The following is a 27,269-nucleotide window of genomic DNA, read 5'->3' as shown; positions in this document are numbered from 1 at the left end:
AGCTTTGAGTTTCCATTCTGTATTACTGCTGGTGTTTTGCTCAAGATGGGGGTGAGGAAAAATAGACCATTACCTGATTGCTCTCAGGGAGGACTCCACTGGTGCTGCGTGACTGATAATTGAGCACACCATCTATGCTGGCCAGGGCATGGGCTTACTCCATTCCACTCATAATCAGAGCCAGAGGGACAGGCTCCATAAAAGCACTTGCACTAGAATCTTCAGGGAGCCCATCTGTCCGTCCACCTGTCTATCAGGTTTCTTTTTTCTTTTTTCAAGTGATTCTCCTGCCTCAGCCTCCCAAGTAGCTGGGATTACAGTTGCCCACCACCATGCCTGGCTGATTTTTGTATTTTTAGTTGAGACTGGGTTTCATGTTGGCCAGGCTGGTCGCGAACTCCTGATCTCAGGTGATCCACCCACCTCAGCCTCCCAAAGTGCTGGGATTACAGGCGTGAGCCACTGCACCAGGCCTATCTAACAGGTTTCAGCAAGTGGGGCAGAGAGGACCAGGGAAGTAAGCATAACCAAGGCTTCCATATAGTCCAAGTGGGGCCCCCTTGATCTCTACAAAACCTTCATGGTCTTCCACAGGTCCATGGATAGTCCCTCTTATCCCAGTCTCAGGAATTGTGCTATAGCAGATGGATGTCTTGATCGTTTCCATGACCTCTCATGATCAACCTTCCCAGATCCAACATTCCCCAAATCTTGTTGGGTGCTTTCTCTCCCAGTCATCATGCCAGGTGCAAGGGGCACAAGGATGAACAGGACGCTATAACTTACCATTTAGGAGTATGACAGCTACAGATTCAAGTCTGGGCTCTGCTCTTCATAAACAATACGACCCATTTCTGTAAGCTTCAGTCTTTTGTAGAGAGAGAGAAACCATGGTCCCTACTTCCCAAATCATCACTGACAGCTGCTTTCAATTATCTCTGAAGATGGCAGCCAAACTCTGGCAGACTAGAACTCAGGAGACAATGTGAGGACCCTCATTCCACTGCAGGGAAGGGGCAGCAATCTTAGAAAGGTGAGAAAGGGGATAGGTCAGGGCTCCAGGGATTCAGGGATGACTTTTAAAATTAGCCATGGAGTCTGCCACAAGCAGCTTTTACCTGGGCTAGCCTCAATTCCCTTGCCCAGGCTTGGACTTCGAAGATTGCTTTCAGACCCTGAAACTGTTCTCTCTGCACCTACTGGCCGTGTGCTGGGCAGGGGTCATTCCCTCACCACCCTCAACCACACAATCCTTCCCAGCCCCAGGGCAGATAGGCAAAGGACTTGCCTACCTCCGTAGGGCCTGGGGATGGGGATATGGTAGGTGGCTCAGGGTCCCATGGGTTCACCCTCTTGCTCTTCTCTATGAAAGTTTCAAAACATCAGAATCTGCTTGGGAAGCTGGGTCGCTTGCCTGCCTGCTTGCCAACCAGAGCTAGTCCCACCATCCCATCTCCTCACTGTAGCCCCACCCCACAAGAACCCAGCAAAAACATCTCCGTGAAGACATTTATTTAATATGGGGGGTGGGGTATTGCTGTCTCTGTCAGTGTGTATAGGGTGGTAGGGAGACAACCAGAGGGACTTCTGTCCTGGAGTAAGAGGCTGTTCTGGCCCCAGGCTGGGGGATGGGGAGCAGACTGAGGGTGGAGGGGAGGTGTGTAAGAAGGGTAGGGTAAAGCTCTGCACACATCCTTGGGACCACAGTCCAGGCTCACCCAGTCACCAAAGCAAGAACCGAATAAATAAAGTGCAACCGTGGGGGTGGGGGTAGGAGAGGGAGGGCACCGGGCACACCCATGCCCACAGCCCACATTCAGTGCTGCCAGGTCTGGCCCACCTCCCAGCCAGACCCTCTTGTCCAATCACCCCAATGTCTGTCCCTCCACAAGCCAGGCAGGGCCTCTGTGCAGCTACTGGAGGTAGCGATAGGCTTTAAAGCAGTGGTTGCCAGCATCAGCCACCACCACGTGGCCATCCGAGGTCAGTGCCAGGCCCTGTGGACCATACAGTGGCTCTGCAGATGTGTTGATATAGGACAGGAAGGAGCCAGAACTGTCGAATACCTGGGGAAGGAGTGGAGAATGGAGGGAGAGGAAAGATCAGGCAGGGGAGAGGCAAGATCAAGCAGATGAGAGGCTGTTTTGGGGGAATAGGTATATGGGACACGGCAGGAAACCTCACCCTCATGTCAGCCCTGGGCCTTACTCACCTGGATGCGGCTGTTGCCCCAGTCAGCCACGATGATGTTTCCATTGGAGTCCACAGCTACTCCTGTGGGGGCGTTGAACTGCCCATTGCCCTCGCCATGGGAGCCAAACTTGAAGAGGAACTCTCCATCGGCACTGTACACCTGGCGGGGGAAGGGGCTAGGGACTGGGGACCTGGCCTCAGGCAGAGGGTAGGGCCTTGGAGGAGGACAGGGTGAAGCCCCAGGGCTGAGGATCCCCACCCAGATCAACAGCTACAGCCCAAATCTGTTTCACAGGCCTCACATCCACGTACCCTGCTGCCTACTGGACCTCTCTTGCTGATGTCCGTTGGGAATATCAAATCTAACAGCTTATTTTCTCTGGAAAATCAGTTTTCTAAGTTCTTTATCTCAATGACTGGTACCACCTAGCTGGCCATGAGTCACTCTTGACTCCAATTTCTTCTCTGCTTGATAAGCCAATGAATTAACACAACCCTTGATTCCATCTCAAATCCCTCTCTCAAATTTAGACCCTATGCAAACACTGTCATATCTTTCTCATGGTCCATGTTCACATCATTTCTCATTTGGATCACTGCAAAAGACTGATCTTCCTGCATCAGTCTTGCCTCAACCTGAGTGATCTAAGACACACAGGACTGCGTCACTCCCCTGCCTGCAATCCTATAACTCCCCATAGCTCTTGGGACGAGAGCAAGCCCCTTGAGGGGGCACACAAGCCTCACCCTCAGCTTTCATGGCCCCTTCCTCAAGCCGAGTCAGAACTACCTGTGATTTCTCCAATACACTATCAAGGTTCCCACCTCCCATTCTTGGCTCTTCCTGTGTCTTGTCTCAAACACTCTAATCCTCCTCTGCCTTCTAGTTAATTCCCATTTGTGCTTGAGGTCCTCTTCACCTAGTCTTCCCTGAATCATACACTTCAGGGAAGTATGCCTTCCCACAGTTCCCTGCACCTTCCTATCACAGAATCTACTACATCATATTGTAATTTTTTGATTGTCTTTTTTTTTTTTTGAGACAGAGTCTCTCTCTGTCACCAGGCTGGAGTGCAGTGGTACCATCTTAGCTCACTGCAACCTCTATCTCCTGGGTTCAAGTGATTCTCCTGCCTCAGCCTCCTGAGTAGCTGGGATTACAGGTGTCCACCACCACACCTGGCTAATTTTTATATTAGTAGAGACAGGGTTTCACAACATTGGCCAGGCTGGTATTGAACTCCTGACCTTGTGATCCACCCGCCTCGGCCCCCCAAGGTGCTGGGATTACAGGCATGAGCCACCATGCCCAGCTTTTGGTTACCTTTTTCTCTTCTCTACTAGACTATAATCAAGAAGACAAATAATACATTTGCTTTGTGCATCACTGTATCTACAGCTTCTAGCATACTGCCTGAGACAAAGCAGCCATGCCATAACTGTGCAAATGTGTATTGTTTGAATGAATGATCTCAAGAGGAAAAGAAGGAGGTAAAATAGAGAGGAGTCTTGTAGAAGGGGAATGAATGTTGGAACACTGGTCATGGAGGGAGGGAGGACACTGACCTTCACTGAATGGTTATGGAAGTCCGTTACTACAATCTCATTCTTGTTGTTCACAGCCACAAAATGGGGGCCTGAAAATACAAAGTGGTCTTCAGGGCAGTAAGCTGGGATACTGAGTGGGATGGGGAAGAGTATCTAGGAAGATAAAGCTAGGGGTCTAAGAGAGGGGTGGGGTCTCTAGGACTGAGACAAATTATCTCTGAGATGACAGGGCTAGCATATAGGGAAGGGGGATCTCCAGAGCCTAGATATAAGAGAAGAGGGCCTTTAGAGCTGGGGTATCTAGGGGAGTTCTATGGAACAGGGGTATCAGCCCAGATCTTGGAGCTGTCCCCCCATACCTGCAAAGTGGCGATCAGTCGCCCCACGGCCCCCAAAACGGCCAACCAGTTTGCCATTGGGCTGGAAGGTAAAGACGCAGCAAGACTTGTTGTCGACCACAATGATATGTCCATTCCGGTCCACGGCCACTCCCTTGGGGCCCATGAGGCGGCCAGCTCCAATCTTGGTCTGGAGGAAGAGAATATCCAAAAGGGGCTTTATCCTGACTAGTGGGGAAAGTAGTCCTAATCCAGCATCAAAGCAGAACCTTGGGCTGGGGAAAGACCAGAGAGAAGGAGGAGGCAGGTCTGGATCAATCCAGACCCTGACCACCAAGAGGCACTAGACTGGTTAACTCAGCTGGACACTAGGGTAACTAAAGTGACAGCAGACCTCTTACCTTGAACTTGCCCTCAGGGGAGAAGATGCTGACCCAACGGTTGTCATAGTCTGCCACAATAATGTCTCCATTGGTGTCCACTGCCACACCTGTGGGGCGCTGCAGCTGTCCAGGTGAGCGTCCTCGGACCCCAAAACGGAACTTGAACTGGCCTTCGTTGGAGAAAACCTGGAGCAAAGGAGCAAGGGGAGGGAGCAGGTAGGAGGGGAGACACTGTGGCCACAGACAGAAGGGAGTAGGATCCTGAGGGAGGAGACTCCCCCACAACCATTTATTCAGTCATTCGACAAGGACTTACCGACAAATTCAAACATGGCAGCAGGTCTGGGGGCATGCAGCACAGATGTGACTGGGGTTGTGAGAACACGAAAAGGATGTAGGGGAATGGTGAGAAAAGGCTCCAAGAGAAGATGTCTGAACAAATAGCCTAATAAGGATGCCACATAAACCAAATTCAGCCAGCAAAGGAGGAGGAAGGGCATTCAAGCAGAGTGAACAGATTGTAAAAGGCACCAAGTCCCATATGGGTGCCACTTGAGGACCTGTCCAGTGTGGCTTGACGGCAGGGAGCACCCATGTGAACAAAAGAAGGAATCAGGAATTACATTTTATCCTGGGTGTAATGAGGAGTTTCTAAATATTTCTGGGCATAGCAGTGACAAGATCAATTTCGCTTTTCAGAAAGAACATTCTGGCTGTAGGGAGGAGTAAAGACTGGAAGCTAGCCACCCAGTCAGAGGCTGTTGCAGTATTCCAGTTGAGAAATGATGACGGCTTGGACCAAGGAAATTGGCTGGAGGGAAGCAGAAGGGAAGCAGATGGACTCAAGAGATATATAGGAGGTAGGCTCATGAGACTTAGTAGCAGACTGGAAAGGGGCAGGTGAGAGGAGAGAATGCATATAAGGGTTAGTCCATTCTGGCTATGGGACTTACAAGGAAACCTTCCTCCTAGACAGAGTGAACCTTTCAACCTCTCCCTTCTCCAACCTCCTCCACTTGAGCTGCCCAATATGCTCGGGTCTCCCCATCCCAAAAGCACCTCCTTTAATCCTCCTTCCCACTTTAGCTAAGCTTTCTGGCTTTTCCTTCATAGTCAAAACATTACTCACTGCATAAGACTCATACACTCTGCTTTGTAATAGGCTCTGGGGACATAAGATGAACAAGAGCCAGGAGTGGCGTTGGAGAACTCAAGTTCTAGGCATTGGCCTTGCTCTTGGATTCAACCTATGCCTTCCTTAGCAGACTGGTCTCCCCATCCCCACCCCACCCCAACCCCATCTCTTAGTCCTTCAGGGCTGTTTAAACAGACATAACTTTCTTCTAATGTGGACCTTCTACTAAGCCCTTCTCTGGCTGGCCAGCACAGCTCTTGGGTTCTGCAGTGGTCCCCTGTGGCATGACAGCACTCATCAGTATGAGGAGGGTGGTACCACGAGCTCCACAAGCTAAACAGAAGTGAGGGGGACTAAAAGGTACAGTTCAGCAGTAAAGTGTTGCATCTGCCCCTCCAGTTTGAGCAGCTCAGGTTCTGGCTCAATACTGATGAGGCTTTGGGAGGTCTTATTCTTCCAGTCCTATCCTATCCCACCCCTGACACCTGGCCAACTCTTATTTATCTTCCCATTCTTAGAATTTCCAGGTCACTTGTTCAGAGAAGACTTTAATGACGAAGCACCACCCTCCGCCCTACCGAATCAATATGCACACATAAAGTTAGGTCACCAGGATATATGCTTTATAGTGCTCTTCAGAACAATTATCACTTTGTGGCTAAATAACTTAAATATTGGTGTCCCCTTCTAAAGAGGTAAGCCTCACATGGCATAGAGACTGCATTTGTTCTGTTTGCTGCTGCATTTGCAGCACTGATATGGCATTTGGCACATAGTAGACATTCAACAAACGAATGAACTCCCCAGCTCAATCTCAGACCTGAACTGGACATCTCCACTTGAATGCTGCATAGCTATCCCAAACATCTGCAAAAGTGAATTCATCAACTTAAACCTGGGCCTGCTCCTGAATGGCAACACCATCTACCCAGTCCACCAAGTCCTGCCATTCTTGATATCTGACTACTCAGCAAAATCTGCCATTCTTGCTTCCGTAATATCTCTAAGAATCTGCTGGTGTCCTAGTTTGGTCCTTATCTCTCGCCTATACCATGGTATCAGAAAGTAGATCTCTGACTTTAGGGATCTCACAGTCTAGTAGGGGAGAAAGACTAAACCAAACCAAACAAAAACAAAACCAGATAAAAACAAAAACAAACCAGTGATTCCAGAATGTATGAAAAGTACTACAGCAAAAGGCTGCGGGAACTCAGAGTAGAATGTGATTTAACATTCTGCCTAAGGGAATGAGGGAGTTTTCACAGAAGAGTTGACAAAATTGAGAGCTTAGACAATTATGCAAGGACATACTATATAGAAATCAAATTATTCATTCAGAATCACAAAATGTTTTTTGTCTTCTGTCAGCTGATGCTGGTTCTACTCAATGAGGGAGTCCGCCTCATCCTCCACCACAGAAGGGCCCAAAAGAGAAAAAGGTCATGTTGTGAGGACCACAATCTTCATGTACCGAGAGAAGGAGGGGGATCAGACCTCATCAGGGAGCCCAGCCCATGTCAGCCCTAAGAACTCCAGAGTAAGAGAAGCAGAAACTCAGCTCAGGAATGTGAGCCAGGCTCCTAGCAGTGATGACATAGAGGGCAGGTGGAAGTAGAAGCAAGAGGAGGATTGCTATAGAAGTAGCAGGTGTTTGGAAGCGAGTGGAGCTACACCAGGTGTTCCCTCTTAATTCCCCACTCTGAAACAATGGGGAGGCCAGGTGTGGTGGCCCACACCTATAATCCCAGCACTTTGGAAGGCCAAGGCAGGGGTATAGCTTGAGCCTGGGAGTTCCAGAACAGCCCAGGCAATATAGTGAGACCCTGTCTCTACTAAAAATAAAAATAAAAAAAGCATTATCCAGATGTGGTGGCATGCACCTGCAGTCCCAGCTACTTGGGAGGCAGAGGTAGGATGATTGCTTGAGCACAGGAGGTCAAGGCTGCAGTGAGCTGTGATCGCACCACTGCACTCCAGCCTGGGCAACAGAGACCCTGTCTCAAAAACAAACAATGGAGAAGCTCGGCCCCTCATTAGGGCAGACAAAGTGGCACTTGTTTTTCTGTGCATGTGAGCAGTGAGCACACCTGTGTGTGTGCATAACAGAGAAGGGGTCCTGAATCTCAACTTTTATGCCAGGAAGCATTCCCAGCCTAGGGAGATGGAAAGGAGCTGGAAGATGAAACTGAGTAGGGCCTCAACACCATCTCATTACTCCCCTGCAATCCCCTCCTCACTATCCAGGCTGGGCCCAAATACCTTCCTGTGCTGCACAGGGCTCTCCATTCCTCTGCTCTTAGAAATGGAGTAGGAGTAAAGGCAGACTGGACAGAACTGGGAATATGACCACAGAAGAGTCCCTGGCACTTTTAGACTGTTAGGTGAAAAGCAGGCTTCAGGGAGGAGCCGTCACTGAGGGAAAGGACCATAGCAGAACTGAATCGATGACATGAGTACTCAAGCAGGGTCAGAAAGTTTAAACGTATAGGTGTTGAGAAGTAAGGATCTTTAGGGAAAAGTTTAGCTACCCAGTAAAATGTTTCCAAGAAGTAAAGTGCATGGTAGTTAGAAATAATCCCGTATAGAATAAAATCAAAATTCTACAACACTCCATCTCCAAAACCATTTACAATCTGACCTCAGCTACCCCGACTTCTAATAGTAATCTACCTCTGGCCTGCTGCGCTCCAGTTCCCTGAACCACCTCCTCCAGCACTTTCCCACCTGCCCGCTTTTGTTTACAGCCTCCACCTGGACAATGATATGTTTAACAATAGCTAACACCAGAAATTTCACTAGATGTCAAGTACAGTACATCACATCATTTAACACTCCCCGAAACCCTATCAGATATACTTTTCCTAACTTTGCACATGAGTTAACTGAAGCTCAAAGGTCATGTGACTTGTTAGTATGTGACAGAGCTAGGATTCAAGCTCAGGTGTCTGGATTCAGAGCCTGAGATTTTAACTGCTCTGCTGTGTCAACTACCCTGGTGCCCACTGTACTAGGCTTTGAGCTTTTACTACAAGAAACAGAGAAAGAAAAAGGCACATTTCCTGGCTTTACCAAGTAGCTCATAGTGCAGAAGAAACCACATCCATTCAGTGCAGTGGATGCTTTAATCAGGTGTACGAGGTTATGAAAGAGGCAGCGGCAGGACCACCTGTGAGGTGATGCTACAACTTCTAGCCACAGAAAGATACCCCCTTTGGCCAAGGTACCCCCACGCGACTGTCTAGCCAACCTGATAACTGCAGAGACTCCAGACAAACTACATACATTCGGGAGCCAGGCAGGCATGTTGGAAGACAGCGAGGGAGGGCAGGCCTGTATCCTGGCCACCAGGAGAAAAAGGGAGAAAGTAAGAGGCTCAAGGAGAGGCAGAAGGGAAGGAGGAATGAGCCAGATCTTTGCAGTCCAGCCAGATCTTTCCAGTCCTGATCTGGCCTGAGACATGGCCTACAAAGTAGAGGCTACGAGCATAGTCAACTCTGGTTTCTGACTGAAGGTGCTGGTTACAGGTGTGGCCTGTGGGAATGGGAGGTGCCTGTACATTCTACCTTTTCAGGGGACTGTAGCTTGAAAACTCTTATTTTGGTGGTGGAGGAGAGCAGTAAATGTGCTTACCTGAATACACTGGTTGTTGCTGTCTGCTACCACTATGCGGCCGCTGCTGGCTGCGGACACACCTTGTAAATTGGTGAATTCACCTTTCTCTCTTCCACGACTACCTGTGGGGAAGGGATGGGAAGGAAAACAAAAGAATTCCCTCAGAGGTCATTTTGAACCTTCCTCCCCTCCCCATCCACTACCTGAGCCTGGCCCATCTGGCTCTGCCCTCGGCTGTCTGTACCAACTCGGAAGACGAGCTCATCCTCAATTGGGTTGTCCTTTCGTTTGCCGCCTGTGCTGTACATGGAGCTGGGCCTACGCACCGCCTTCTGGCGCACATGGCTGCCGGGGCCACCAGGGGACTTGACGCGGCGCTTCACATCGTCGGGGGAAGGTGGCAGGTCCCCAGGACGCAGGGCACGCACGCGGAAGGGGCTGCCGCGCACTGGCTGTCCGTAGAGCAGCACTGAGAGAAGCAGCTCGCCTTCCGTGCGTGCTGTGTACACCAGCTCATATGTGCCGTTCTTGTGGTCCACCACTGGCACCGGAAGGCGCGTGCCATCAGGGCCGGTGATCTCTGCACGCAGCTCGGCGCTGCCTGTGCGCACCAACCGCCCGTCCTTGTCTTTGGTAGTGACAGTGAGCGAGGCAGGCTGGCCCACTAGCGCCTGGCGCAGCCCCTCCCCCGTGGCCACCGTCTCGTGTGCAGTGGCGCTTGTGGTGAGCAGTGCGCCCAGATTGAGCACCGACCGCCGCAGCCCATCCACCTCAAGGACCAGTTCCAGCTGTGCATTCTCGTGTGGCCGCTCCGGGAAGGCCTGTGCCGCCAACGCCGCCAGCCGCTCTCGCATGTGCTTGCGCACCAGCAACACCTCCGGGGCCGAGCCCAGGCGCAGTGCCTGCTCTGCGAAGCTGCAGCTACTGCCAATGTGTTCCTGACCCTGGCGCAGTGTGTCCAGCTGGGTCTGCAGCACCTGAGAGGGGGAGGGGAGGGGTGGGTGAGCAGACTGGCATGGGGGAGTCTCTGTGATTACTGAAGTTGTAGCACTGTGGCATAAAATACAAGAGGGTGCCTGTGGACAGAGGACACAGATGCCCACAGCACCTACCAAGGGCATGTCAGGAGGCAGAAAGCCTAGGCTGGGGAGTGGGAAGCTGGTATGGAAGATAGCGGAGCAGTGGAGGCAATAAAACCATCACAATGGATGATGGTAGGGAAGGGTGAACACAAGACGCACCTTCTGTTTGGCCCCACAAATGGTCTCCAGGTCGCTGACCAGAGCCTGCTTGCGCTGCTGCAGCGCTTGCTCCAGGTCCTCGAAGGCTGCACTGATCTGGGCCAGGGCCTCTGCCTTGTGCTCCTGCAGCTGTTGGCTGATGCCCCCGACTAAGGCAATTGCTGCAGACAGCTGTGGCAATCTGGAGGGGTAACATCTCATGCCAGAGTTGCTGAGGGTGGCTTTGCCCAACGATCCCTTCTCCCTGGGGATCCTACCATTGCCCTCGTGGAGATCTCCTTCCTGAGACCTCACTGAGACTTCTATCTCTGCCCTTCCCAGACCCTTTATTCCCCTCCCCACCCCAGCTAAGACACCATCCCTGTGGTCCCACCAGCCCAGGACCCTGCCCAGTGCCTACCGGCCACGCACAGCCTCAAGCTGGCGCTGCAGGGCTGCCTTGTGCTGCTCCACCACATCCCTCAGCAGCACTGTGCCATGCTCACGATGCTCTCCTGCGCGGCACTCGCCACACATGGCCGTCTCACAGGCCTCACAGTAAAACTCCATCGTCTGCGGTACAAGGACTCCAGTTGGGTAATGGCTAGATATCACACTTCTTTGTCCCCTCCCCTCCCCACCTGCCCTCCTTGCCCCTCACCTTCTAAGTGTACCCCTACCTGGACCACTCATCCAAAGCAATACCCTTTCACCCAGCCACTCGGCACCCCCCCGATGCCTCTCCTCCTCCTCCCACCCCAAGTCCTGGCCTCACTGGGCCTCGCTTGGGCCCACCTTGCCTTCATGGTTGGGGCAGGAGAGAGGGCGGCCAGCCACTGCACTGAGGGGGTGGGGGTCCTCGGGGTCGTGGGCCCCATCAGGTGCCTGCTGCATTGCCTCCATGAGGCTGCTGATGAAGAAGTTGTTCTGCAGTGCTGAGACACCCTGCTCCGGAAGGATGGACGTCTGCCGGCATACTGGACAGGATAGCGTCAGGCTCTGTGCAGGGATATAGTTCTGGAGACATCTGTCCAGGAAGAAGGAGAGTCAAAGGATGGAGGGAGTGGGGTGACATAAGTGCATCCTTCCTTATACTTCCCATGGGTGCCCACCCCTTCCCTCACAAGTGTGCCACTACACTTCATTTTAAAACCTCTCTGGTTGACACATCTCATCTGCCAGCAGGTATAATGCCCTTGCCTCTTACAACTGAGTAGGAACACATCCTTGACTTCTCTCAGAAGAGCAGACTATCCACATCCTCACAGTGTGCATACAGGCTTGCCTTTCACAGGTGTTTACAAATGCTTCTCATAGGAATGTGCAACAGCACCTCCCTCCCACCCCGCCCAACTTCTTTAACTCATTAAACATTTACTAACTGTCTACTCTTGACAAATTTGTGCCAAGCTCTGAGGACAAAAAAAATAAAGCATAGTGCCTACCCTTAAAATACTTCCCATCTACAGAGAAAAAAGTCACAGAAATAGTACAGAAGTAAATAGCATGATGATTAAGGGAATTGGTCCTGGAGCTAGGCTGCCCAGGCCCAATACCCAGTTGGTCACCTGTTATACTGTGTGACCCCTGACAAGTTACATAACTTTGACCAGCCAAGGACTGTTCCACTGTAAGATGGAGAAGTACAGACTTCACAGTGTTAGAGGATTACATGTAAAGTACTTACTTATATTTGAAGAGGATTAAGTGTAAAATGCCTGACTCACAAAAGCACTATATATGGTAGGCTACTTGTATTACTTATTATTACCATAAGGAATGACAGATATAGTGATAAGGAAACGCATCTGGCTCAGGCAGGTGGAGAGGGTGGCCAAGGAAGTCTTCAGAGAAGTTGATGTAAATTAAATCTTCAAGGACAAATAATTGTTAGCCTGACCAAAGAATGGTGCAGGGAGAGGAGAAGGGTAGTCCAGGTACAGAAGGCAGCAAGAAGCAGCACAGCATGAAAAGGAAACTGTAAGCAGTTTGATGTGGCTGGCTAGAGACAAAGTCCAAGGCAAGGAATGGTGAGAGAAGTCAAGGAGTTTAGAAGTTATCCCACCAGCAACAGGAAGCTGCAAGAGAGTGGTACAGTCAGGTTTACAATTTACCAAGCTCCTCTTCACCACCTCTGTGTGGGGAATGAATTTAAAGGGAATGGGACAGTGAATTTAAAGAGAATGAGATGGTGGGGAAGGGAGGGCAGTGGCATCATCAGCTAGTCACCATTTATTAAGTGCACATGTGCCAGTGCCGTGCTTTCTGATTTATGTTTACATTAGCAGGAGAAAGGGCAAGTGGCCCAAGATAACAACAGCAGTGAGTGCTGGAGCCTGTATTCAAATGCAAAGAATGTGTTTAACCAATATACTCTTACAGTAATCTAGGCAGGAAGTGAGGAAGACCTGGATTTAGGCAGTAATAAGGTAGACTATAACAAATTTGAGAAGTGTTTAAGAAGGAGGGAAGGTGGGAGGTGTTATCTGATTAGATATGGGGAGCAAGAGAGATGATGAATCTTCATTGACTTCCAGCTTCCTAGCTTAGATAACTGAGTGGATAGTGGTGACATTCACTAAGATGTGAAATATAGAAAGAGGAGTAGCTATAGGAAAATCCAGTCTTGTCCTGGTTGAATTTACTGTAACAACAAACATCTAGGTAGAGGTCACCAGTACACAGTTAGGAGAATGAAGGTTAGAGACCAGAGATGGGCATGCCATCAACATTTGGATGGCTTCGGTAGCCCCGAGAGAGGATGAGATCAGCCAAGAAAGCATAGACAGTGATAAGAAAGAGGGACAGAGCACTCAGAAAGAACTGAATGAGGACAACAAAGACCAGGCTGAGAGGCAGGAGGAGCAGCAGTGTTAGGGCAGAAAAGTGAGCGGTACATTTCCAGGAGGATGAGTAGTCATCAGTGTCAGAAGCAGCTGAGGAGTTGGATAAGGTAAGGACAGGAAAATGCTCACTGAATTTGGCAAATGTGAGGGTATTTTTGTCTGTAAGGAAAACAGGGAGGGAGTGACAGGAGAAGGAAAGCCTGACTGCTGGAAGTTGAAGCATGAAGGGAAGCCTGAAAGTTTGAATGAGGAGATTGAGGGGTTGGATGGTGCTAGGAACAAAGTAACAGAGAGTTTTTATCTGTTTGGCATGGGAGCTTTGAGCATGTTTATAAATAGAGGAGTCAAGAGAGAAGGAGAGGTGGAAGAGACCAGAAAACCAAGAGGACAAGGTCTTAAAGATGTGGGGGTGGCTCAAATTGGCCTGAAGAGGAGGAATGGACATCAATCTCTGAACGGAGTGGAGGAGGAAAGGAGAGGAAGATGTAGAGGGGCACAGGGGACACAGTAGAGTGAAAGAGAGAGGATTCAGGGGCCTAATGATGGCTCAGATTAGTCACTGATGGGAGGGGCAGAGGACACTTACTAGAAACAGACATCAGAACTGAAGACGGCTTATTTGGGGACCTCAAATTTGTGGAGGGAAGATCTGCATTGTGCAAACTCCCATATCCTCAATTTAATCTCTTATTATCCTATAACTTAGGATCTCAATTAATTAAAATCTGACAAACACTATGGGCCAGGCATGATTCTAAGTGCTTCACAAGTATTAACTTATTTAATTGTTTCCTTTCGTTCTTTTTTTTTTTTTTTTTTTTTTTTTTTTGAGATGGAGTCTTGCTCTGTAGCCCAGGTTGGACTGCAGTAGCGCAATCTTGGCTCATTGCAACCTTCACCTCCTGGGTTCGAGCTATTCTCTTGCCTCAGCCTCCCAAGTAGCTGAGATTATAGGCACATTCTACCAAGCCTGGCTAATTTTTGTATTTTTAGTAGAGACAGGGTCTTGCCATGTCGGCCAGGCTGGTCTCAAACTTCTGACCTCAGGTGATCTGCTGGTCTTGGCCTCCTAAAGTGCTGAGATTACAGGCATGAACCACTGCTCCTTGCCTAACTTATTTAATTGTGACCTACATTTCCCTGCAGTCCTCTCAAGTAGAGAGTGGTTTTTGTCTCATACTCCATACTCCTTAGGGCCAGAAGGTGGGGTTAAGCCCTTCCTCTTCCCAACTGGAACATTTCTAAACTTTTCATCTCTAACTCCTTTGAAGCTCATGGCTTCTCTCTATACCACTCCTCCTTGTTATTGTCTCCACTAACCTAATGGTTGCCCCCACTTCCATTTGTGGATGTCTTTCTCTTGGCTCATTCTCTTCTTCTATTACCGCCACCACCACTCTGCCATCATTCTCAGTGGCACTAACATCCATCCCCCATTGTGATTTCTTAATTCCTTGACCTTCTCACCTCCAGTGATCTTTTCCCCCACTTCCCATGCTCCCACTAACACCCATATCTCATCAACTACCTCGGCATTTCAACCATTCCACTCCACAGCAGCTTTCTTCCCACCTCACTGAATCTGGTGTTTCCCCTGCAAAACACCTTCTAATTCAGCAAAATCTCCTTCCTATTTGTGAAGTGTATGTGGCTCACAATAGCTTCCTAACTGGTCTCCTTTTTCACTCTTGCTCCTTTTAATCCATTCTCTGCACAACAGCTAGGGTGAACTTTTTATATCACATTATTTCCCTGTATATATATATCAAAACAAACAAACAAACAAACTTCAGTGGTTTCCCATTGCACTTAGAACAAAATACAAACACTTTCCTCAAACCTACAAGCTCCACAATGAACTGCCCTTCTCTCTCCAATTTCACCTCACTTGGCCACACTGGTTTCTTGCCCTGTCTACTTCTTCCTCAAGGCCTTTGCACAGATTTTTCTATTGCCTGGAACAACTTGTCTCCTTCTTATCCTCAGAACGTAGGTCAAATGTCACCTCCTCAGGGAAGTCTTCCTTGATGACTATGTAGAATAGTTCTTGTCCCAAACACCCCTACTTACTCTCTGTTTATATCCTGCAAAACATTAATACAAGCTTCAGCTCTCGTTTTCTTGATTGTTTACTGTCAGTCACTGCCCACTAGAACATACTCTGAAAGCAGGGACCAAGGGATAAATGAATGAACACTAGTTGAAAGTGAAGGCTCTGCAGTAAAAACTGGATTCAGATCTCAGCTATTTACTTGCTATGTAGCCTTGGAAATATTTAATTTTTTAAAAAATTTATTTATTTACTTAATTTGAGATAGAGTCTCTGTCACCCAATACAGTGATGTGATCACAGCTCACTGCAGCCTCCACCTCCCAGGCTCAAGTGATCCTCCCACCTTAGCTTCCCGAGTACCTAGGACAACAGGTGCATGTCACTACACCCAGCTAATTTTAAAATTATTTTGTAGAGACTGCATCTCACTATGTTGTTTCCCAGGCTACTCTGGAACTCCTGGACTCAAATGATCCTCTCACCTTGGCCTCCCAAAGTGCTGGGATTACAGGCATGAGCCACTGCACCTGGCCAGAGATATTTCTTAATTACTTACTGACTTTGAACCTTAGTTTCCTCCTCTCTAATATGGGGATACCTGGATGCGGTGGCATGCACCTGTAATCCCAGTTACACAGGAGACTGAGGCAGGACGATCACTTGAGCCCAGGAGTTCAAGTCCAGCTTGGGCAATATAGCAAGACCCTCATCTCTAAAAAAATAAAATAAAATTTAAAAAATTAAAATAAAAAAATAAAATAAAGTTAATAAAGTATCTGTTGCAGGGATTAAGGAAATCAGTATGTATAAATAACTTAGCCAGTCCCTGGCAAACAGTAAGCAATCAATACATGGTAGCTATTGTTATTACAATGTCTCAGCCACTGATTTTCTCCAGGAGTGCTCAGTGATCCGGGCACAGGAGAAAGTGCAGAGACATCCAATTTCGGCTCTGATCCAACATTGAGCTTCTATTGCATGGGTTTTACAAAGGATAAAGATGTGAGGGAACTGCAGGGAAGCCAGTCAGTCAGCCACAGGGTCCAGGATGGGTAGGAAAAAAAGGGAGGCCAGGATGCAGTTGGTGACTGAAAAAAGAGAGAGCAGTCAAAGGGGATAGACATCTATATTGTATCAAAAGCGGTGCAATGGGAGTGGGGTAATGGGATCCAGGAGTGGAACACTGGAGCTTATGACCACAGAAGTGGTATTATTCTGGGTGATAAAATTCAGCACATGGATAGGAGACTGTTACTGAGGTAGAATGGGGAACAACCTTGAAGAAACAGTCAAGAACCAACAGGCACAAGAGGGTAGTTGTCCCCAGGTTGACAGGACAACTTGAATGGACAGGAAAACTGTGGCCATTTCCAGTTGATGAAGGACAGCGGGCAGTGGAGCTGGGATCTCAAAGAGCAGGGCTGGCAGGGAAGCAGTATCCCTGGTGCAGAGCCAGGCTACAGTTGGGGCAGAAGAGAAAGGAAAAGTGTTGATAGAGGCAATGGTGAGAAGACCCAGGGACCAGGCCATCCAAGACAGAACAATGAGGGATGAAGGCCCAAGAAAATACTGTCAAAATACAGATGTGACCACATATAAAACCCTGCAAAGGTTTCATGTGGCTCTCCGGGTAGAGGCAAAATTCCCTAACAGGTTTACAAAGCCCAGGTGGTCTGGCCTCCACCTACCTCTCCAGCTTCATCCCATGCTACTCTCAGTCACACTCACTCTGCTCTAGCCCCACTAGGCTTCCTGCACACCTCTTACCTGACATATTTTCTCATGTCACATGGGCTTTTCCAATAGTCTTCCTTCTGCACAGAATGCTCTTCCAACTCCCTTTACCTAGTTAACTCCTATTCATCCTCTGAACTGCACCTCAGGGAAACCTTCCCTGATTCTCCAAACTATAACAGATTCCATATGCCAATCTCTCATAGCTCAGCACTTTATTTGCAGCACTTACTAAGGGTTATATTTATCTATAATCTGACTATATGATTGTTTGACTACTGTCTTTCTCCTTCACTATACTGTTATCTCTTTAAGAGTAAGCATTATAAGTGATGGGTACCTCAAATACCCTGACTTGATTGTTACCCATTCTATGCATGTAACAATGTATCACATGTACCCTGTAAATATGTAAACTATTGTGTATCAGTTTTTTAAAAGAGTAAGGATTATATCTGGTTTTGCTCATCACTGCATACCCAATGCCTAGGACAGGGTCTGGCACATAGTAGTTGCTCAATAAATGAATATTTTTTAAACAAATAAATTATCAGTAGAAGCCTAGAGGCTGGGAGGGATTGACTTTCACTCAGTACCTGAGAACAATGAGGACAAGCAGGAAAGGACAGATATAGCTTCAAATATCCTTCAACTAGTCATCAATTACTGGTGCCAGAGCCGGTTGAGTCTCAGCACTGTCTGATTTCTCAGGTAGTGTCAAAAGCTGACTTGAGGTTTGGGAAAGGGCAGAGAAGGCCCTATTCTAAGCAGGAACCACGGCCCAGTGTTACAAGTTTATGGTCCTTTCACAGGTTCTTGCCCCAAAACCTCATCTCCTGCAGGTTGGGGTTCACCTGTTCCCCTCCCAGGTATGCATGTTGCCCTCACCTACTACAGGTTTACACATGCTCCTTCAGGAAAGCCCACAGCGTCCTTATCCCTCCCCAGTACACACACCCCCTCACCTCTCACAGAAGGTGTGCAGGCAAGGAAGAACCTTGGGACACTGGTACCGATCCAGGCAGATGCTGCATACCAGGAACTGCTTGTCCATCGGCTGGACCTCTGGGCCAGGGCTGTCCTCCCTCTTTGCCATGGTGCCCACAGATGGCTCCTGCCACTCACACCAGCCTCTGTATGGAGAGATGGTCAGCACCAGGGGGCCCAGCACGTCCTCTCCCCACCCAATCCCCACCATTCAAATCCTCTGCAGAGAACTTGCCCCTACTTCTTTCCTGCCAGGGGCAAGACAGGACAGTGACTGGAAGGATCAAGGTGATGTGACCCCTGAGTCTGGTGTTCTGTTTAAGAGCACAGATGTAGAAACAGACTGGGTTTCAAACCTAGCTCAGTCTCTCACCAGCTATGTGAGCTTGGACAATTCATATAACTTTTCTGAGCCTCAGTCTCTTAATTGGTAATTATAGGAATAATAATTTGTTTTGAGAGTGTGAAATAGTGCACGTTGAGTGCATGGTACAGAGATGTCCATTTTCACTGACACACCTACCCTTCATCTCCTCTGCCTCCCCCAAACCCTCCTCCAAGAGACCCAAATGGAGTGGCTCTTCCATTTATGCCCTGACCCACCTCTTAACACAACTGCCTGAAACTGCACTCTTTTTAACACCCAGTTAGTATCAAAGTTGGGATTGCTTCCTGAATATCTTAAACTCTTCTCTCCAATCCCACAGCTACTGCCCTCAATTTAGGAGACCATCAATTCTCCCCTGGAATACAGCAATAGCCTCTTAACTGGTGTTCTTGTCTCCTCACGTATACCTTTTCAATATATCTTCCTTGCAGCCAGAATGAGGTTTCTAAAACACAGATTTGATCTTGTCACTACTCTCTGTTTAAATTCTTTCAACGGTTCTCCATTGTCCAAAGTCCTTAAATTGGCCAATGAGGCTTAACTTTGGCCCATACTTTTTTTTACAACCTCATGCCTCATAAGTCTATGATCAATCATTCCTGCTGGGTTGCTTTTCTTTTTTCTTTCTTTCTTTTTTTTTTTTTTTGAGTTCCTGGAAAACTCCTTGTTCTCTTTTGCTTCTGAGAGATCACACATTCATTCTCTCTGTCCTGAGATCCTCTTCCTGGCCCCTTTGCCTGGCCGATGTGATACCTACTCATCTTTCAGGTGATATAAATGTCACCACCTTTAGAAGACCTTCCATGACTACCCAAAGTCTGGCTTGGGTGCTCTACCTCTGTGTCCCTCAGGATCCTGTATTTACTCCATCCTAAGTCTTATAAGCCATGCTGTAATTTTCTTGTTACTTCTCTGCTTTCCCCACTCCATGCAGTGTTCTTGAGGGTAGGCATTTTCATTCATTCATTTATTTATATTTTATTTTTTCATTCATAGCATTTAGCACAGAGTCTGACATAAAGATTGACCTATATTCCATTGATTCAGGAATTCAATAAATATTTACTAAGTGCCTACTTTGCACAGGGGTTAAGAACAGAATGATAAAACAGATATGGTCACTGTCCCTGTGGTAGAGAGGTGGTGGCAGATATTTTAAAAGTAAATAATGGTGGCAGGGAAGTGCTATAAAGAAAAAAGGGTGGGGGTCGGGCACGGTGGCTCACGCCTGTAATCCCAGCACTTTGGGAGGCTGAGGCGGGTGGATCACGAGGTCAAAAGATCGAGACCATCCTCATCAACATGGTGAAATCCTGTCTCTACTAAAAATACAAAAAATTAGCTGGGCATGGTGGCGCATGCCTGTAATCCCAGCTACTCAGGAGGCTGAGGCAGGAGAATTGCCTGAACCCAGGAGGTGGAGGTTGCAGTGAGCCGAGATCGCGCCATTGCACTCCAGCCTGGGTAACGAGAGCGAAACTCCATCTCAAAAAAACAAAAAAAGAAAAGTAAAGAGGGATGCTGTGAGAAAGAACACTTTTGATTGGGTTATCAGGGAAGGCTCTCCAAGGAGGTAACTTTTAAGCAGAATTCTGGGTGGATGAGAGAAAAATGGTACAGGTGAGGGTGAGAAAGAACAGGGAGTCAGGAAGGGAAATCATTCTAGGCTGAAGGAACAGCATGATAAATGTTCTTAGGTTGAAGGCTCACGGAGAACCTGAAAGAACTGTGTGGTTGGAGCCAAGTCAATAAAAGCAAGAGGTGAGTTTGGGAAGATAGGCAGAGATGATATCATGAAGGACCTTATAACCCCTGTTAAGTGATTTTGGCCGGTTGCAGGGGCTCATGCCTGGTAATACTAGCACTTTGAGGCGCCAAGGCGGGAGGAACATTTGAGCCCAGGAATTGGAGCCCAGCCTGGGCAACACAGTGAGACTAGTCTGTACAAAAAAATTAAAAATTATCTAGGTATGGTGGCACACACCTGTAGTCCAGATACTTGGGAGGCTGAGGTGGGAGGATTGCTTGAGCCCAGGAGGTCGAGGCTGCAGTGAGCTATGATGATGCCACTGCACTCTAGCCTGACATGAGATAAAATGAGACTCTGTCAAAAAAAAAAAAAAAGTGATTTTATCCTAAGTTGGAGGGGAGGATAATATAGTTTATAAATAAGTGAAAATAAATTAGAAAGCTACTGCGGCAGCTGTGAGAATTGAAGACAAAGATAAGCAAGGGTGGAATCAGAGAAACCAGTTAGGAAACCAAAGTTCTCTGGGTAAAATAATGTAGGATATCATCTGAGCTATAAGTAAAAAGCTGGACTGATTTGAGAAATATTCATTGGCTGGGCATGGTGGCTCACATCTGTAATCCCAGCAGTTTGAGAGGCTGAGGAAGGAGGCCACTTGAGCTCACGAGTTCAAGATCAGTCAGGGCAACATAATGAGACCCCATCTCTATAAAAATAAAATGAAGAGAAATCAAAAGGATATCAAGATGGACTGGGTGTGAGAGGGAAAAGGAATGTCAATTATGACTCCCAGCTTTCTCATTTTAGTAAATGATGGGCCATGAATAGAGACAGTGAGAGCTGAGGTGGAGCTGATGTGGGACATTCTGTTCTATGTATGCTGAGTATGATGTGTCTCTGTGATGTCCAGGTAGAGCTGTCGAGTGAGAAACAGAATACAAGAGCTCAAGAGAAAGGTCTAGGCTGGTTATTAATTTGGAATCACTGACATATAAATGGCACTTACAGCAATGAGAATACATAAGACCACCTAGGGACAGAGGGCAGATAGTGATAAGAAAAGGGCCTGGCACAAGGAAGGGGGGCCAGCAAAAGTGACTAAGAAAGAGAACCCAGAGAAATGGGAGGTAAACCAACAGACTGTGAAACCAAAGAAATCAACAGAACAGTGCAAGAAAAAGGAGAGGTGAAGTAAGAAATGGACTGAAAAGTGTCCACTAGATTTGGCTGTGGTGGGTGGCAGGGGCAGAAACCACGTCAGAGTGACTGAACAGTAAATGGGAGACAAAGTTAACACAGCTATGTAGACAATGCATGGCAGGGATTTAATCATGAAGGGTGGCAGAACAATAGCTGAACTACTTCAAAATAGGCAGTGATAGGACCAGGTCACTATTGTCTGTATTAGGTACATTATGAGCCTTTCTAAAGACTGTGAGTGAATGAATGAATGAATGAATGAATGCAGGGAGTCCAGGCTTGGGGAAGGATAGAAGGGCTGAGTTGCTGTGCCTTATGTTTGTATAAGAATGGGCCTAGGTAGAGTGGGAAGGGCATGCCTGAAACCATCCTCTCCTGAGGTGGACACTGGTATCCTGATGTTCCCTTTACAGATGTAATAGGTTCTGGAGTCTGAAGACTTAATACCAGGAAAACATAGCAGGAGGGAGGACAGATTGAAGGTTGGTGGAAGGACCAGGAGGCGGGAGGCAAACCGAAGCTTCAGTCTGGTGAAGGAAAAGCTGGGAGGAAGAGTGGGAGTGGTCTGCTGGGCCCCGCTGGGGTAGCTGGATGCCAGGCTCCACCTCTCTCCAAGCGTAGGGGCTCTCCCAGCCAGTCACACAGGGGCGGGGATTGGGCTACTTCCAAGGACCAATAGCTCCTCCCCCATCCCTCCCCTTCCTGCTTTAGTTCCCCTCCCAGACTTACTGGGAGTGCAGCCGCTGAGGTCATACCCCTGCCTGAATCTGAGATTCTCTTCCTCCCGTGGGGTCCTAGCTCTTCCATCCTACTATACTCTAGAGATCTGCCCCCAAGATCCTATAGTGGTGGTTCAAGTGGACTGTTTATCACAGCAGACACTTATGAGGCCTTGGTCTCAGAGCTGAACTTCGCCCTCCTTCCTCGGACTGCCTTCTGCTATTTCTGCATTGGTTATTCCCGCCATCCTTTATGGCTTAGTTCTCAAGGCGCCTCATTCCCTCATTCAGCATTCACTTGACACTGCTGCTAGGCCTGGGGACACAAAGATAAATAGTCACAGCTCAGCCTTCATGGATTCCACAATCTAATAAGTAGATTACTGCAATGCAAAGTGGTGAAGATCATGATGAGGAAGTACCAATTACTCCAGGAGTACAAAGGTTACCTAACCTAGCTCTGGAGCAGAGGTGGGTCCAAAGTTGGAAGCCAATGGAGTTCTCATAAGGAAGTAATGTTCAAGCTGAGAACTACAGGATGATTAAGTTACAAAGAGTATGGTGCCTTTTGCATCAGGAGGCTGAATCAGACACTGTGATGGGAGGGCTAAGACATGAGATGGAGAGATAGGCAAGAGCTACATCATGCAATGCTTTGTTGGTCTTATTAATGAGTTTAGACTTTACCCTTACCTGCTAGGGGATGAAAGATTTATTCAAAAAGCAAAGGAAAACTTCGGTGGTGGTGAGGGGTATTAAGTATAGAGTGACAACAGCACATTTTTGGCTGCTGTGTGGAAAAAAAATAGTTTAAAGGGCAAGAATGGAAAGTTAAGAAACTGCCTTGATTAGGAGAATAGTAAAGAGAGGCCAAGATGAATGAATTTTGCAGGGGAATATCAACAGAACTTGATGGCTGGTTGTTTACATATGAAGAGTTATGGGAGATGAATGAATTAACAGATGATTCCTAGTTTTCTAGCTTGGAAACTCTCAAAGAAGAGGAGTTTGGATGAAATAAGTTTGATGTTTAAGAGACAGGGTCTTACTCTTGTCCAGGCTGGGATGTGGTGGTATGATCACAGCTCAGTGCAGCCTCAAACTCCTGGCTCAAGTAATCCTCCTGCTTGGCCTACCAAAGTGTGGGGATTGCAGGTATGAGCCACAGCACCCAGCTAGAGTTCAGTGTTTAATGTAATGAATGTGAGGTGCTTATGGGATGTAATTCAAGTGAAGAGGTCCAGTTGGCAGTTGGAAAAACATGCTGAAGCCTAAGAGAGAGGTCTGGCCTGGAGATATGAATTTGGATGTTGGTGTAGAGATGGTTCCTGAAGCCATGGAAGTGAATGACATTATCCAGAAAGGGTGAAGTGAAAAATGAGGGCCTATCACCAAGCCCCAAGGAACCTTAATATTTAAGAGATAGGCCCAGAAAGCAAAGCCTGAAAAGAAGATTGAGAAGGCACAGTTAGAGAAGCAAGAGAAATAGGAAACAGAGATGTCAAGAATGCCAAGGGAGAAGAGAACTTCATGAACAAGGGAGTGAAATGCTGCAGAGGTCCCATTATTTAATCCCCAAAGAGGCTTTCATTAACCTCAGAGAGTAGGGTTTTCAGGGGCTGGAGGACAATAAGCCAGATCCAGGGAGTCAAGCAAGAAGTTGATTGTGAACAAATGAAGACAGCCAGTGCTGACACCACTAGATCCTGGACATCTGCAAAGGATATATTTCAAGGCTTTTCAGTTTCTCCAAATTCTCAAACACCATTAATTTCCCCCATGACTTCCTCCTACAATCTCACAAGATTCCCCGTACACGTGAATTACACAGCTGTGAATGGAGGTAACCAAGGCATTATCGAAAATGGATGCAAGAGGTCAGCTAGGCTCACTTGCATGCTAAAATGACTCATGTCTACTCACTAGCCTCCAGGTGTATCTGATCATTTGAGACCTCAAAAAAAAAAATGACAAATAACTGCAGGTTACAGTCTTTTGGCTTTCTCTGAAACAAATGAAGCCTTGGATGAGGCAAAGTCCTTAAAGCCAATGAATCCTTTAAATAAGATTGGCAGGGAAGGAAAGCAATGAAATGCATGGCCGTCTCACCCAACACTGCCAGACTGAATAAAGTGAACGAACCATTCAATCAAACTTCTCTGGGCACACTGTGGGCCAGGTCCTTCAGCTGGAAACTGGAGACACAAAGTTGAATCAGACATAATCCCTGTCTTTCACAAGTCTTTAGACTAATGTGTAAAACAGAAATGGAAACATGTAACTACAATGTGATAAGTACCATGATACTGGCATGTTCAAATTGCCACAGCAGCAAACTAGAGGAAGTATCTAACTCTGAGGATGGTGGAGAATAAAAAAGGCTTCCAGAGGAAGGGGTATTTGAGCTGGGTCTTGAGGGACAAACAGGACATTGATATGTACATTGGGGAAACAGTGAGTAAAGAAACAGAACCATGAGAAACTTAGAAATATAGACCAGATGGACAAGACTGCAAATCTCAAAAAGGCAGAGGTTATACATAATGTTTTTACATTCACTCCATGTGGGTTCTCCACTTGCCTCTTTGGTTGCTCCTCCATTGCTCATTCCTTAAATGTTTAGTTCCACAAGGTTTTGTTTTAGGGCCTCTTCTCTTCTCATTTTTCATTCCCTGCCTAGGCAAGCTTGTCATCTCCCATGCTTTTAGTTAACATCCAATTGTTAATGACTCCCAAAGCTTTATCTCCTGTATCCAAAGACTCCTGAACCCCAGACCTGTATATCCAACTGCATTTTGAGCATCTCTACCTAGATGGCACATAGTGATTAATCCAAAACTTAATTTATTTTCCCCAACCTACTCCTCCTGCTGTGTTTCTCATCTCAATAAAAGGCACCACTGGCCGGGTGTGGTGGCTCACACCTGTAATCCCAGAACTTTGGGAGGCCAAGGAAGGAGGGTCACTTGAGCCCAGGAGTATAAGACCAGCTTGGACAACATAGTGGGACCCTGCCTCTATAAAGAAAAAATATGTAAATATAAATAAATAAATAAAAGGCACCACCACTCACCCAGTCACACAAGCCAGAACCCTGGTAGTCTTCTTAATTATGCCTTTTCTTTTACCTTTCAGATACAAGCTATGACTATATCCTTGATTCTGCCTCTGAAACATGGTAGGTTTAAAAAGTTAGAAGATCTAGGATCTAGACCTGACTCTGTCACTAACTCCACTAACACAAGGTAAACTCTAGGCAAGTTCTGACGCCATTCCCTTACTTGTAAATTGGAAGAAGAGGGGTATTTTCTGACCCCATTCCCTTACTTGTAAACTGGGAAGAAGAGACTCCCAAGGTTCCCTCTCAAGCCAAGGGCCCCACAGATTGTACTATGTGCTGATGATTAAATCCTATCTTGTAAGACCTCAATGATTTGACTTCTAGTTTCCACTGCTAGGCTAAATGTGTTAGAGGGTGGTCTTAGTTACCTCCCCTTCACACTTCCCCCATGCCCCCACAAATAAATGTGTGCTGAGTTTTAAGTCATCTATGACACTCTCTATTCTAATCATATGTTTTTTCTGCTCTTCTGAACCTGGGCTATACTATCCCAACTATGGACTCTGCTCAAGTTATCTCAGCAAGAATGCCACTGTGCCCTAAGTGGCTGTGGCAGTACCTGGCACGCAGGAATTACTCAGTATATGTTGGTTACAGGAGAGCCCTGTTTAAATCTCTGCAATTCCCTTTCATCAGAGAGAGATGCAAAAGTAATGGCAGTAACAAGACAAGGGAATAAAGTCTCAAGAAGAGAGACCTCTGCTTAATATAAGGAACCTTTTCCACAGCAGAAGGTAGCAAGTGCTCTGTCACTGGAGGCATACAAGCCCAAAGAGGCAGGGCACCTGTCAGGCCTGCAGCTCTGATTTCCAATTCTGCAGCAAATCATCCCCTGCTTAGGGAATGAATGGGCACCGGTGAGCTAGATAGACGGACCAGGAGAGACCTGTGAAGATTTCTGTACCTGCTCTGACCTCCCAGATACGATCTTCCTGCTAGGATCAGTCCTGAGTTTCTGTTGTCCACATCAGAGAACCCCCACATCAAGAACAAACCCAGGGCCTGCCCTCAGTCGAACTGACCTCCCTGGGGTGCAGCCTGCCCCTCCAATCTGCAACCATCTGTCCCTGCAGGTTTGCAGCCCAGGATCTGAAGCCAATTCCAGAAGGGAGGAGGTCAGAACCAGGGAGGGGCCTGGGGTCCTCCAGGCAGGGTTCAGGCTACAGGAGAACCAGAGGGGTCCTTTCCTTTAAAAAAAACAGCCTCTACATGAGGCTTCCTGTCCATAGAGCAGTGGGGAGGAAAGGGTGTCCTCCATCCTGACTGGTGGGCCTGTGGGTGCCAGAGGATGGAAGGGGCGGGGCGGTGGGGTAGGGTGGGGGTGGGGGAGCAAGGGGTGGAGGTGTCTGCACCAGGAAGAAAAGAGCCCTTCAGACAACTGGGCCACAATATTCCAGTGTCCCACTCAGCACTCACCACCATCAGCACCACCAACACCCTCGGCCGCAGCGTTCAGCACCCTCCGCCAACACACACAAGCTCCCAAACCCCGCGCTCCTCCAAGGAACCATCACCCATCCACCCGCGCCTCCCCGCCTCAAAACAGGGACCTCACGTGAACAGCCACAGCCCGAAGAATCCCCCTGCTGCTCTCGCGGACATGGACACGCCTCACGTGGGCAGAGAGAGGCACAGCTTTTGAAAATCATTCGTGCCCCCACCCACAGACGCTCGGACCCAGACCCAGGCTGACAGGAATACAAACGCACCCTTGGGGCCCGCCCGTCGCACTCACCGCGTTGGAGCAGGATGCGAAGGCAAAGCCCGGACTGCGGCCACTCTGAGGGGCCCGCAGCGCTGCTGCTGCTGCCAGCGCCCGTCCGCCCGGCCCTGCTCGCGCCTCCGCCTGTCCCCGCGCCGGCGCCGCCGCCGGACCAGCCGCACAGGCCGGAGGGAGGGGCCGGGGCGGGGCTGCGGACCGGCCGGGGGAGGGGGCAACTTCAGCAGGGAAGACCCACCCACGCCCCGCCCGCCGCCGCAGAGGCCCCGCCCACCCCTCCTGCCCACCCCTACCGCACCCCCACGCCCCCACCCAACGCCCC

General features: G+C 48.2%; 1 protein-coding gene across 6 annotated transcripts; it reads right to left on the bottom strand.

Moving 5' to 3' along the window:
* Positions 1 to 1,495: 1,495 nt before the first annotated feature.
* On the bottom strand, positions 1,496 to 27,113 carry TRIM3 (tripartite motif containing 3). 6 transcript variants are annotated; one of them, XM_012456762.3, is made up of 12 exons: positions 26,963 to 27,113; positions 18,028 to 18,195; positions 11,225 to 11,456; positions 10,851 to 11,002; positions 10,451 to 10,631; positions 9,454 to 10,186; positions 9,228 to 9,331; positions 4,481 to 4,648; positions 4,101 to 4,269; positions 3,760 to 3,830; positions 2,213 to 2,353; positions 1,496 to 2,066 (listed from the first exon to the last, which is right to left on the bottom strand). In XM_012456762.3, the coding sequence occupies exons 2-12, from the start codon at positions 18,156 to 18,158 to the stop codon at positions 1,914 to 1,916; spliced, it is 2,235 nt and encodes a 744-aa protein (XP_012312185.1). In that variant the 5' UTR covers positions 18,159 to 18,195; positions 26,963 to 27,113; the 3' UTR covers positions 1,496 to 1,913. The 6 variants fall into 6 exon arrangements, with proteins under 6 accessions (XP_012312185.1, XP_012312184.1, XP_012312188.1 ...); XM_012456761.3 differs by lacking the exon at positions 26,963 to 27,113 and adding an exon at positions 26,783 to 26,865; XM_012456765.3 differs by lacking the exon at positions 26,963 to 27,113 and adding an exon at positions 26,644 to 26,737.
* Between the last annotated feature and the right edge of the window lie 156 nt (positions 27,114 to 27,269).

This window comes from Aotus nancymaae, unplaced genomic scaffold (assembly GCF_030222135.1).
Source record: "Aotus nancymaae isolate 86718 unplaced genomic scaffold, 86718_ANA_hifiasm-v0.15.2.pri h1tg000059l, whole genome shotgun sequence".
Classification (NCBI taxonomy): Eukaryota; Metazoa; Chordata; class Mammalia; order Primates; family Aotidae; genus Aotus; species Aotus nancymaae.
This window is presented reverse-complemented; position numbering and strand designations above follow the sequence as displayed.